Source organism: Rhinopithecus roxellana, chromosome 1, assembly GCF_007565055.1.
Source record: "Rhinopithecus roxellana isolate Shanxi Qingling chromosome 1, ASM756505v1, whole genome shotgun sequence".
Taxonomy (NCBI): Eukaryota; Metazoa; Chordata; class Mammalia; order Primates; family Cercopithecidae; genus Rhinopithecus; species Rhinopithecus roxellana.
In genome coordinates, this window is record NC_044549.1 from 184,538,332 (window position 1) to 184,551,969 (window position 13,638).

The window sequence follows — 13,638 nt, forward strand, 5'->3', positions numbered from 1 at the left end:
AAAAAAAATTTTTTTTTTAACAGTTTCAAATATGGCTGCTATAAACATTTGTTTAGAAGTCTGTGTGTGAAGTGGGGAAGACCTTTCTAGCTAGACCTTTCTAGCAAGATTTCAAATCAAGAAGCCATAAGATAAAAGACTGATATAATGCATATGATAGACTAAGGACTAATTTCCTTAGTATATAGAAAAGCCAGCAATGTATTAGAAATGGGCAAAGAACATGAATAGTGAGTTCAGAGAGCACTGTAGTAATATTGATTGCAGAATTGCTTATTATACTAAAGTTTTGGAAACAACCTTCATGACCATCAGTTGGTGAAAAGTTAAATTATGATACAAATCCTACTATACTGATAAGGAATAGAATGATCTTCAAGCTAGAAAAACAAATTTGAGAACAGTGTGTATAGAACACTGTGTTGGGAAGAAAATGTTTGCATTAGAAAGTGTTTGTGTTGATGTTTGTGTTAGAAAATAAGGGGGCAAATATATATATATATATATTAATGCTCATGGATTCATGGGTGTCTCTGTAGGGAGAGAGAAGAAACTGACAGGGGATGCCTTAGGGGAGGGGAATTGGAGGCCTGGAAGTAAGGGCTGGGCTGTAGACTTTCCACTGTATCTCCTATTCCTCTGCTTAAATTTTATGCAATATGCTTATATTATCTATATATTATAAACTAAACATTAAAAGCCTATCACTCTGTCATAATACCGAACCATTGATTTGTTAGTTTTTTGTTTTTGTTTTTGAGAGGTTTTCACTCTGTCACCCAGGCTGGAGTGTAGTGGTACAAGCAGTCATAGCTCACTGCGACTCCAGTAATTCTCCCACTTCACCCTCCTGAGTAGCTGGGGCTACAGGCACCTGCCACCAGGCCTACCTAATTGAAACGCATTTTTATGGAGACTGGGTCTGGCTATGTTGGCCAGGCTGGTCTTGAACTCCTGGCCTGAGGTGATCCTCCTGCCTTGGCTTCCCAAAGTGTTGGGATTACAGGTGTGAGCCACTGTGTCTCACTGATTTATCAGTATTTTTAAGTAGCTTCATTTAAAGTGACTGGTTGCATACAGTCTCCATATTTCAGTTTCCTTATATGTAAATGAGGGTGATAATAGTACTCAGGCTTTACCGACACAGTTTTGTGAAGTGCTTAAAAAACTTCTTGGTGCCCAGCAAGCTCTGAGTAAGAGCCACCTGTTACTGTGTTCTACAGATGAATGACCTTGAAATGTTAGCCACACTACAAGTTAACTTGCTGAGGTAGAACCATGCAACAGAGATTTTTAAAAAAATAGACATTGAGGCAGGGAAAACTTGGGTCTTCAGTTTGGATTTGTATCTTTAAGCTACATTCTATTCTCATTCGGCCACATCACTATCTTCTCTGCATTTGTCATCTTGGCTGAATCGACTCTAAGGCTGTGACCAGCTCTGGTGCTCTGAGGTTGACTGTTCTGGAAATCTTTTATTTCAGGACACCTCCTACCTGTTCATCACTGGCCCTGATGTTGTGAAGTCTGTCACCAATGAGGATGTTACCCAGGAGGAGCTTGGTGGTGCCAAGACCCACACCACCATGTCAGGTGAGAGGCCTTGAAGATGACCTTGTTGTTTTCAAACATTGAGAAGAGGGCATTGCCGAAGAGCCTGGTGGCAGGTTTTGAGAAATGTTACTTAATTGGCAGACCTTATTTGGGAAGACTGTCGTACAGTCTGTTGTACTACAATACAATACAGTGTATTGTTTACGGTCATAGTGATAAAGGTAGATTTAGTATAGAAAATTTATTAAATTAATAATGCCTGGTTATTCTTTAAAATGATTTAAAGCTCATTGCTGAAATGGTGATTTTAAGTAGGTATGATTTATATATGTACAGTTGAACCTTTGAAAAAAAATCTTATTGTGACATTTTTTATTCTAAGGTTAGTATATATCTTAGAGTACATAAGTGTTTTACAATCATTGGCCAGGTGCATGATGGTCATGTACCATGTGTTCACGAATTTGGTCATAGTTGTTCACTTCTTCTTTTTTGTTTTTTTTTTGAGACAGGATCCAACTCTGTGGCCCAGGCTGGAGTACAGTGCACAATCTTAGCTCATTGCAGCCTCCGCCTCCCAGGCTCAAGTAATCCTCCCACCACAGACTCTTGGGTAGCTGGGACTACAGGCATGCACCACCACGCCCAGCAAATTTTTGTATTTTTTTTTTTGTAGAGACGGGGTTTTACCATGTTACCAGGCTGGTGTCAAACTCTTGGCCTCAAGCAATCTGCCCGCCTTGGCTTCCCCAAGTGCTGGGATTACAGGCATGAGCCACCATACCTGGTGTTTTTGTTTTGTTTTGTTTTGTTTTTGAGATAGAGTCTCATGCTGTTGCCCAGGCTGGAGTGCAGGGGCACAATGATAGCTCACTGTAGCCTCAGTCTCCTGGGCTCAAGTGATTCTTCTGCCTCAGCCTCTCTAGTAGCTGGGACTACAGGTATGTGCCATCATGCCCAGGTAATTTTTATTTTTAATATTTTTTTGTAGAGGTGTGGTCTCACTGTGTTGCCCAGGTTGGTCTCGAACTCCTGGGCTCAAGCAATCCTCCCACCTCAGCCTCCCAAAGTGCTGGGATTACAGGCATGAGTCACCATGTCCTGCTAGTTGTTCACAACTTTAAGATTACATGCCAAGTTTAAAATGTATAAAGATTATTCTGTGCCTTAGCATTGAAACAAAAAGTTCTTGTTTAAACAGAAAGGCATGGAATTGGGAGTAGGGCATGATTCTGGTATTAGTGAAGACATGTTAGCTGTTGGAGTAATTATTGCAATTCCATGTTTTCTTGTAAAAGAAATCACCGAGCTGTGAATGGATTGCCTACCACACAGCAATGTAACTAAAGACAGGAGAAATTACTTCTTCAAGAGATTTTACAGTAGTAAGAGGCTAGCGTGCCTGATTTATGCACCTCATTATACTGTGGTTAAGGCATTGGGTCAGCATTTGTCAGCATTTCTTCCCAGTGTCCCTGAAGTAGAGATGGGTATTATCAGTGAAGTCTTAGATTAGATGAAATACAGTTTTAAAAAAGTCAGGGCTCTTGATTCCCCACCCACAAAAATTGTTTCTCCCCTTGTCAGGTTGGCATCGATCTTGACTCATTCCTTTCCCTTACCTATCAGCATCATTTAGCCCCATCTTTTAAGACATATCTAGAATCAGAACACTTCTCAGCATCAACTCCAGCACGGCCTGATGCCATGCTGTTGTCTCAGGGCTTTATTGGTAGCAGCCTGTTTTTCTTGCTGGGATATAATATAAAGCTGGGTCTTGATGGCATCTTAGATTTGATGAAATACGCTGTTTATTTTTCCCCGTTTTAATAGCATTATATGTTTGTAGTAGAAAACATACAAAACATAAAAACCACTAGATATTCCATCATCCACAGATAATCACTAGTGATTTTTTGGTTATACCCTTGCAGTCTTTTCACGCAGATGAGTGTGAATACACATACACTTACTCAAATGTAGGTATGGGCATACTCTTATGTAACTTGAGTTTTTTTTTTTTACTTGACAGCTTAAAGTAATGAATGTCTGCCATGACATTAAAGTTTCTTCTGTAGCACAATCTTAAGTGTGTTTTGTTTGTTTTTTGATTGTAGGGCAGTATGTGGTTTTCTTTCTGGGCCTGAGGCTCTTTGATGGGCTGTATCTGATGCGCTTGGCCTTGTATCCCCAGGGCAAGGCACAAAAAGATGCACTATACATATATTTTTCTCTTTTTTCTCTTTTGGTAACAGCTTTATTGAGATGTAATTCATATACCATACATTTTAAACACCTATTTATAGTGTACAATTCAGCGGTTTTTAAATATATTCAGAGTTGCGTGATGATAACCACAATTTGAGGACATTGTCATCACCCCAAGAAGAAACCCTGTGCTCATTAGCAGTCACTCTGCATTTCACCACAAATACTTCTGCTCTAGGCAATTACCAGGCTACTTTCTGTCTGTATGTGGATTTTTTCATTCTGGACATTTCCTAGAAATGGAATCATATAATATGTGATCTTTTGTTACTGGCTGCTTTTACTTAGCATAATGTTAAAGGTTCATCCATATTGTATCATGAATCAGTACTTTATTCATTTTTATGGCCGAATAATATTCCAGTATGTGGATATACCACATCTAGTTTATTCACTGACCAGTTAATAGACACTAAGTCATTTCCACTTTTTGGCTATCATAAATATGCCTCTATTAATATTTATATGCAAGTTTTTGGGTAGACATGTTTTCATTTTTCTTTGATTTCTGAGTTAAATGATAACTCAATGTCTAACTTTTAAGGAACTGACAGACTCTCTTCCAAAGTGGCTGTACCCATTTATAAATATATCTTGAATGAAAGAATTCTGTCATGCTGAAAATGCTTTTTATTCAACAAATACTCATTTAGAATATGTGGAAAAAGACAAATAGCAAAGGAATTAAAAATTTAAAATAGAATAAATAATAAAAATGTAGAAAAAGAAGCAAAGAAAATAAAACAAATATTCATTGAGTACCTATGTGTGAAGCATTGTTTTAGGTGCTAGGAATACATCTGTGGACAGAACGAAAGACTCCTGCCCATATGGGGCTCATATTCTAGTAGAGGAGATAGACAATAAACATTATAAATAAGTACACTATGTGGTATATTAGAAGGCAATAAGTGTTATGGAAAAAGTATAACAGGGTAAAGGGGACTGGGATTGTTGTAGTTTCAAATAGGGTAGTAATGGCAGGCCTCACTGAGGTTAGGAGCTGAGCAGATTTTAAGGAGTTGTTGCATTGATATGTAAGTTGGGAGCATTGCAGGCAGAGGGAATAGCTTATGCAAAGGCTCTCAGGTAGGAGAGTGACTGACCCGCTCAGTGAACAAGGAGGATCATTGGAGTAGAGACATGACACAATCTGACTTAAAAAGCTGTCTGGCAGCTTTGCGGACAAGAGTCTGTAGGGACAGTGGTGGAAAAAGGAGTCTGGTGGGATGAACCTGGGAGAGAGTTCCTGGCTCCACTTTCTCCATCATGTCTATGGCCTTGTTTGGCTGCTCTATGATTTCAGAGTGCTTTTCAAGAATTATGGCTTGATTCCTCACTAGGAGCAGGTGGCTCCCCTCCTTTCCTTCCACTGTTGCTGCGCACCTGTTTGCCAGGTGCATTATTCTTAATGGGGGCCAGGCCCGATCTTACCCTGTTGGAGCTGATATTCCAGGAGAGATACCGGGCAGTAAACAGGGAAATAGGTGATGCAGGGAAAAGTACAGGAGGAGAACCTCCCCCATGGTATAGGGATGGATAGTGAAGGGTCTGGGAGTGGATATGGAAGTGACATTAGAGCAAGGACCTGAATAAAGAAAGGTGTGACCCTGTAGAGGTGTGGTTGCAGAACGGAGGGAACCCATGCTGCATGAGTTGAAGGATCACCCGGAAGGTATGTATTAATGTGGCATTACATCCTCAGTGGAGAGTGCGGAGAACAGAGCTATCAGCACAGTCTGTTACAGACATGCCCTAGAAGGGTGTAGTCAGGCATGAAGCAGCAGCTTTGGGCTGGCTGGTACCCTGACTCATCATATATGCTCCCTGTTCTTTTAGGTGTGGCACACAGAGCTTTTGAAAATGATGTTGATGCCTTGTGTAATCTCCGAGATTTCTTCAACTATCTGCCCCTGAGCAGTCAGGACTCAGCTCCTGTCCGTGAGTGCCATGATCCCAGGTGGGTTGTAGGCCAGTGTGCCTTCTCTCATTTTGCAGTGTAGCTTGCCTTTCTCTACCCTGACAGGACCTTCAGGGTCTGCCCTGTTGGGCAGGTTGCAGCAGAGTGTGGTGGAGAGGCTCCCAGGTGTGGGGATGATGTCATGTTTGGCTATAGAAGCAACGAAAGGGCTGGGCGCGGTGGCTCAAGCCTGTAATCCCAGCACTTTGGGAGGCCGAGACAGGCGGATCACGAGGTTAGGAGATCGAGACCATCCTGGCTAACACGGTGAAACCCCGTCTCTACTAAAAAATACAAAAAGTAGCCGGGCGAGGTGGCAGTCGCCTGTAGTCCCAGCTACTCGGGAGGCTGAGGCAGGAGAATGGCGTAAACCCGGGAGGCGGAGCTTGCAGTGAGCTGAGATCCGGCCACAGCACTCCAGCCTGGGCAGCAGAGCGAGACTCTGACTCAAAAAAAAAAAAAAGCAAAGAAAGATGATTTTATTTACCTTTTTCCTCTGATGTTTATCTTGGGCGTGAAGAGTAGCCCAAAACATTTTTAAAGAAAAATTTTTTGATTTCTAAGAAACTCTTAAGTTAGCTAGAATTGGAGATTGAATTTTTTTTGGTCTGGCCTAGTCCCCATGAAGAGGTCTCTCATTTCCTTTCCTTCCCCTCACCCACAAAAGGAAGAGCCATGATTCTTCCTATGGTGACTATACCTGCCTTTTTTCTTCCTAAAGTGACTGATTCCTGGGCTCTATTTAGTTATCCTTTTGAAATAAATAAATGTAAAATGATGCAAACAGCATGCCCTTTAGGAGACATGTTTATGCATACTGCTTGTAGCCAGAGACTGGGACAGTCCTGGGGAAGGGTGTGTTGCTGGCCATCTGGTGAAGACCTTTCCTCTTGCTGTTGGAGTCTATACACATATATGTGTATGTGTGTATATACACATATGTATGTGTATATGCACGTATATGTGTATGTGTGTATATACAGGTGTGTGTGTGTCTATGTATGTGTGTATATATATATACACACACATATCTATATATATATGTATGGCAAGTTTCCCACTCCCTTCCCACAAAAGGTAACTGGCTCTTCCTATGTTGACTATACCTGCCTTTTTTCTGCCTAAAGTGACCGTCTGGTTCCTGAGCTCGACACAATTGTCCCTTTGGAATCAACCAAAGCCTACAACATGGTGGACATCATACACTCTGTAAGTGCCACATCTGCTTGTCTTGCCTGTCCTAGTCAGCCACTCTCATGGGTATTGTGCTTCGGCCTAGTGAGGAAGCACCGAACCACTTGGCCTTCATGTCAGACAACACAGGTCGGGAATGGGGTGGGCACAGGACCAGTGGCCACTGAGTAGTGTGTTCTGGAAAGACCTAGTGGCTATAGATACCCTAGTGGCACATATGGACTTCAGGGCTGGAGATAGGAGTAGTAAGGGCCAGCAGAGCTCAGGAGTCTTGAGAAGGCCCTCTGAGGAGCATAAATTAGGGACCATGTCCACAGAGTCTAGAGTGAGGCCAGAGTGATCACTGTTAAGTATCTTTGGGGCCCTCTGCTCAAAGGGGGTTTTGTTTTTGTAGAGAAGAGAGTACACAGGGCATCCTAGAAGGTTGGAGTGTGTGCGTGGAGGTCTGTGGGAGACAGGAGCAATTTGTACCTTTTTTTGGTACAGCAATTCCTGGGTCATTAAGTAAAGGGGACAGTGTTGGGCAAACTGAGGGCATCTGTAGATGGCCATTGCCTTCCTTATGGGTACACTGTGCTCTCAGTAGTCCTTGCATAACAACATGATGGCTCTCTGGTGACTCTAGAAATCAGATTCTCCCTCTTCCCTAGGGTTTGCTTTTTTCTGTTATTGTTTTTGTCTTTTTTATTCTTGTAGGCTCTTCCTGCACCAAGGATTAGCCTGAGGTGTAACCTTAAGGTCTTCCTTAGGTCTTTTCTGAGCCTTTGCAGGGGCATGTGCAATCATTCTAATTTTCCCTGTATATGCAGTTGTTTTTGAGTGTCCTAGTTAATGTCTGGCTCCCAAAAGTAGAAAAAGAGAAAAAAAATGAAGATGGTAAAAAGGTGTCAGCCCTTTAAATTCCTTGGAAGTCACTTCAGCTCAAAGCAGGAGAGCCTCTCGCAACAATGTGGGGAATTGTAGCAACAGTGACCACTCATCTCTTTGCACCTCTGTGATCAGAAGCAGCAGTCAGCAAGCACAGATTCTCAATATTTGGAGGACAGGGTGCTTTTATGCCCACCCCGGCTCCTGCAAGCTGTGTGCAAACTGCTCCAGGAACACTTGCGGAACTATCTGTCATGGAGCTGGGGTGGGGGATGGGTAGCTGCTACTGTGCTAAGAGCTGAAATTAACTCCAATTTTCAGTCCAGTCCTTCCTCTGGAAGTTGCAATCCTTCAACAGATGCCAGAGTCGGAATAGTTCCATCAGACAGATTCTGCCAGGCAATTGTTGCCTAGGTGGGAAGACAAATTCCTGATGCTTCCTACTCTGCCATCTTCTAACTTTTTCTTAAGGTATATATGATAGCTCTTGATTCTCATTATAAAGTTTTATATCCTGCTACCTATTACATACTCTTGTTTGTAATTTTTTTCTGTCATTTATTTAGGGTTTTTAAAATGTGGTTGTATACTGTCTACGTATAAATAAGAGTTTTGCTGGGTGCAGGGGCTCATGTCTGTAATCCCAATGCTTTGGGAGGCCAAGGCAGGAGGATCCTTTCATGCCAGGAGCTCAGAACGAGCCTGGGCAACATAGTGAGTCACCATCTCTACAAAAAGTAAAAAAATGTGCTGGGTGAGGTGGCTGTTGCCTTTAGTCCCGTTTACTTGGGAGGCTGAGATGGGAGGATTGCTTGAGCCCAGGTGTTTGAGGCTGTTCTGGGTTATGATCATGCCACAGCACTCCATCCTGGGTGATGGAACAACACTCCATCTCCAAAAATAAGTAAATAAATAAAGTTTTATCTTTCCAGTTATTTTACATGTCATTTCTTTCTTTGTTTTGCATTGGCTACAACTTCCTATATGTCAAATGTAATGGGGAATCATAGTTGTAATTCTGGGCATCTTTGTATTATTTCTAAGTTTAGCAAGACTGCTGTCAGTGTTTCCTGATTTTATCTTTTTTCATGTTGAAGCTACTACTGATTTCTGTTTTAAATATTTTTGTTGTTTATTTTGTCCTTAAAGTTCCGAATGAGTGTTGAATATTGTTGAATGCACTTTCAGTGTTTTTGGAGATGATCATGTGATTTTCTTCCTTAGATCTATTTATAAATCTATCCTAGTAGATTTCCTAATACTAAACTATTCCTTCATTCCTGAAGTTGTATATTCTGTTTGCTAATGTTTTGAGTTTTTGCATTAATATTACGTGATACTAGTGCGTATTTTTTTTTGGTATTTTAAAATCAGGTTTTGGTATCGATGTTGTATTTGCTTTACTTATTTATTAAAAAAAATTTTTTTTTTTTTGAGACAGAGTTTTGCTCTTGTCACCCAAGCTGGAATGCAGTGGCGCAGTCTTGACTCACTGCAACCCCCGTCTACTGGGTTCAACAGATTCTCATGCGTCAGCCTCCCAAGTAGCTGGGATTACAGGCGAGCACTACCATATCCGGCTAATTTTTGTACTTTTAGTAGAGACAGGGATTCACCACATTGGCCAGGCTGCTCTTGAACTCCTGACTTCAGGTGATCCACCTGCCTTGGCCCCACAAAGTGCTGGGATTATAGGTGTGAGCCACCATGCCTGACCTGTATTTGCTTTATGTATTAGTGTTCTAGGGCTGCCGTAAGAAAATACCATAAACTGCATAGCTTAAATAACAAACTCATTTTCTGTCAGTTCTGGAGGCTAGCAGTCCAAGATCATGGTGTTGGCAGGGTTGGCTTCATTCTGAGGTCTCTGTCTCCTTGGCTTCTGGACTACCCTCTTGCTGTGTCCTCACAAAGTCTTTGCTCTCTGTGCATGCAGAAAGAGAGAGATCTCTGGTGTCTCTTCCTCTTTTTTTTTTTTCCTCAGAGTGCAACGGTATGACCTTGACTCACTGCAGCCTTGACCTCTGGTGCTCAAGTGATCCTCCCACCTCAGCCTCCTTAGTAGCTGGGACTATAGCTGCATGCCACCACATCTGGCTAATTTTTAAATTTTTTGTAGAGATGGCATCTTACTATGTTGCCCAGGCTGGCTTTTCCATTCATTCATTCATTTCTTTATTTATTTTGAGGCAGAGTCTCGCTCTGTCGCCCAGGCTAGAGTGCAGTGGTGTGATCTCAACTGCAAACTCCACCTCCTGGGTACACGCAATTCTTCTGCCTCAGCTTCCCGAGTAGCTGGGACTACAGGCGCCCACCACCACACCTGGCTAATTTTTTATATTTTTAGTATTTTTAGTAGCGACGGAGTTTCACCGTGTTAGCCAGGATGGTCTCGATCTCCTGACCTCGTGATCTGCCTGCCTCGGACTCCCAAAGTGTTGGGATTACAGGTGTGAGCCACCGTGCCCGGCTGGCTTTTCAAATTCTTTTCTTTTCTTTTCTTTTTTTTTTTTTGAAATGGAGTCTCACTCTGTCACCAGACTGGAGTGCAGTGGCGTGATCTCAGCTCACTGCAACCTCCGCCTCCTGGATTCAAGTGATTCTCCTGCCTCAGCCTCCTGAATAGCTGGAATTAAAGGCGCCCGCCACCACGCTTAGCTAATTTTTGTATTTTTAGTAGAGACGGGGTTTCACCATGTTGGCCAGGATGGTCCCGATCTCCTGACCTCATGATCCACCTGTCTCGGTCTCCCAAAGTGCTGGGATTACAGGCATGAGCCACCGTGTCGGCCCAGCTTTTCCAATTCTTAAAAAAATTCAAGTCCTATCAGGTTAGGGTCCCCCTCTTATGACCCGATTTACTTTTAATTACCTCTGGAAAGTCTCTCTCCAAATTCGCTGTTTTTTTTTTTTTTTTTTTCTCTCTTTGAGACAGAATCTCACTCTGTTGCCCAGGCTGGTGTGCAGTGGCAAGATCTTGGCTCATTGCAACTTCCGCCTTCCAGGTTCAGGCGATTCTTCTGCCTCAGCCTCCTAAGTAGCTGGGATTACAGGCATGTGCCACCATGCCTGGCTAATTTTTGTATTTTAGAGATGGGGTTTCACCATGTTGGCCAGGCTGGTCTCGAATTTCTGGCTTCAAGTGATCCGCCTGCCTTGGCCTCCCAAAGTACTGACATTAGAGGTGTAGGTTACTGCACCTGGCCCATATATTTACTTTTAACTCAAAAAGTATTGTATTATTACACCTTTTACTTTGCTTTTTAAAAAAAGCTTCTTCTGGCCGGGTGTGGTGGCTCATGCCTATAATTCCAGCACTTTGGGAGGCTGAGGCAGATGGATCACTTGAGGTCAGGAGTTTGAGACCAGCTTGGCCAACATGGTGAAAACCCATCTCTACTAAAAATACAAAAATTAGCCAGGTGTGGTGGCGCGCCCCTGTAATCCCAGCTACTCGAGAGACTGAGGCAGGAGAATCACTTGAACTGGGGAGTCACAGGTTGCAATGAGCTGAGATCGCACCATTGCATTCCAGTCTGGGTGACGAGAGTGAAACGCTGTCTCTTAAAAAAAAAAAAAAAGAAAAAAAAAAGAAAAAAATGGAATATGCTAGGAACAAGAGCAGTGATTTTAGAGAGAAGGTACTTAAGAGTACACACACAAATCAATATGGTAGTCAGGGGAAGGCATTATTTCTGGGGAAGAAGAGTACAAAGGAAAGAGAGAGGTACCTTTGGAAATAGTGAAGGGAAAATGAAGCAAGGCGAGTAAATTTATGTATCTGCAAGACATACAAAATCCAAAAAACTGAAGGACATTATGCCTTTCCCCATCACCCTCCCTAAAATTAGTCACCCATGAACTAAACTGCACTTTGCTATGCTGACAGAAGAGGGTGCTCTTGAACTAAGATTTTTGTTCATTTGTTCATCTGCCAACTTTGGAGAATGCAGGTACAAATAGTTTTCATTTATCTAAAGCTACAATAAGAAAATAAAAAGTGAGAATGAAACATTTCAGTTGATGGAACTCCCTTCACTATAAAAGTCAATCATGAAGCAGCTGACCATGCTTCAGTCTGAGTGCAGTAGCCCCTGATAAGCATTTGAGGTTGTAAAAATAGAAAATTCAGAAACTAATGACAAAATGGAGGGAGAATAGTAAGAAGTGAAGTTAAAGCTGATTGAATTAAGAAAATGGGCAGGGGAGACAAAATCACATCAGAAATGATATCAGAATTTCAAGGTGCTCAAATGAGAATGTATTTGAATGAAAATTTAATAAGGAACATTGAAGAAAAGTAGATAAATAGCCTAAGGAATGAATGAAATAACATAAAAAGTAAAAGTAGATTTTGCATTCTCACCACAAAAAAGCGAGGTTGGTGGATATGTTAACTAGCTTGATTTAGTCATCCCACAGTGTATACATATATGAAAACATGTACATTGTACATATATGCAATTATAAAATTTTAAAATACAAATACCTTTAAAATTATTGGTTATACTGTCACATCTGGGATTAATTTTTTAAAGTTATTAGTTAAATGTATCAGAAAAAAAGTGACTACAATGAAAGGCAAAGAAGACTGAACATACATATAATTGGAGTGTCTGAAGAATAAAAACCAGTAGAACAGACTTAATATTTAAAACTGTAATCCAAGAAAATATTCCAGAAATAAAATAAGATTCAGATTTATATAATGAAAGAGCACACTGAGCACTTGGGAAAATTGACCCAGAATGGTCAAACTAGAGAAAATACGGATTAACTGTTGGATTCTTAAAATAAGGAGAAATCCTCAGGACGTTTGGGCAGAAATCAAATGATTTTACAAGGGCAAGAGAATAAAATGGCATCCAACCTCTCCAAAGCAACACAGAAAAGCAAGGAAACAACAGAAAAGCACTTTCAGGAGGCTGAAGGAAAGAATCTGTGACTAAGGATTTTATGTTTAGCAAAGCACACCTTCATGTATTAAGACTACAGAAAACCAGTTTTAAACACCCAAGAATCGAGGGAAGTTTGCATTAATGAGGCTTTCTTGAGGAATCTACTGGAGAATGAGTTTCATCCAATCAAGAGGTAGCTGAAGAGGTTTCAACAGAAGGATTGGTAGTGATTATCTAATATACTTAATTATAATTCTAAGACTAAAACAGAAGTGGGGATGAGGGTAGAGAACAATGTATAAGCGTTAATATGTTTAGTTTCAGAAAAAAACGCAACTGAAAAATGGGAGAAGAGAGGGAAAGAATATAGCAGAATCAGCTCACTGATTACTGTTAGCTAACAGATACCATTAAAAACAAACTAGTTAATGAAAGGTTAAGGAAATGAACTGAAGCCATCAAAAGGCATAATTACAAGGGTAACCACTAGACTAAAAATACAAACATTCTTTAACACTAAACTTCTCACATAAACAGTATATATCATTGTGGATAATGATAAAGGGGAAAAATATATAAGACAAACAGTAAATACAGAATACATAGTATTTATAAAAAATAAGACGACAGGCCAGGCATAGTGGCTCATGCCTGTAATCCCAGTACTTTGGGAGGCTGAGGCAGGCAGATCACCTGAGGTTGGGAGTCGAGACCAGCCTGACTAACATGGAGAAACCCCATCTCTACTGAAAATACAAAATTAGCCAAGCGTGGTGGCACATGCCTGTAATCCCAGCTACCTGGGAGGATGAGGCAGGAGAATTGCTTGAACCCAGGAGGCAGAGGTTGTGGTGGGCCAAGATCGTGCCGTTGCACTCCAACCTTGGCAACAAGAGT

The 13,638-nt window shown here is 41.4% G+C and overlaps 1 protein-coding gene across 1 annotated transcript in view; it reads left to right on the forward strand.

The window, feature by feature from the left end:
* PCCB (propionyl-CoA carboxylase subunit beta) overlaps nt 1–13,638 on the forward strand; it is an 85,986-nt gene that overhangs the window by 50,369 nt on the left and 21,979 nt on the right. The window contains exons 7-9 of the mRNA XM_010364823.1: nt 1,485–1,593; nt 5,662–5,782; nt 6,910–6,991. Coding sequence (XP_010363125.1) covers nt 1,485–1,593; nt 5,662–5,782; nt 6,910–6,991 — 312 coding nt within the window. The remainder of the gene's footprint in view (nt 1–1,484; nt 1,594–5,661; nt 5,783–6,909; nt 6,992–13,638) is intronic.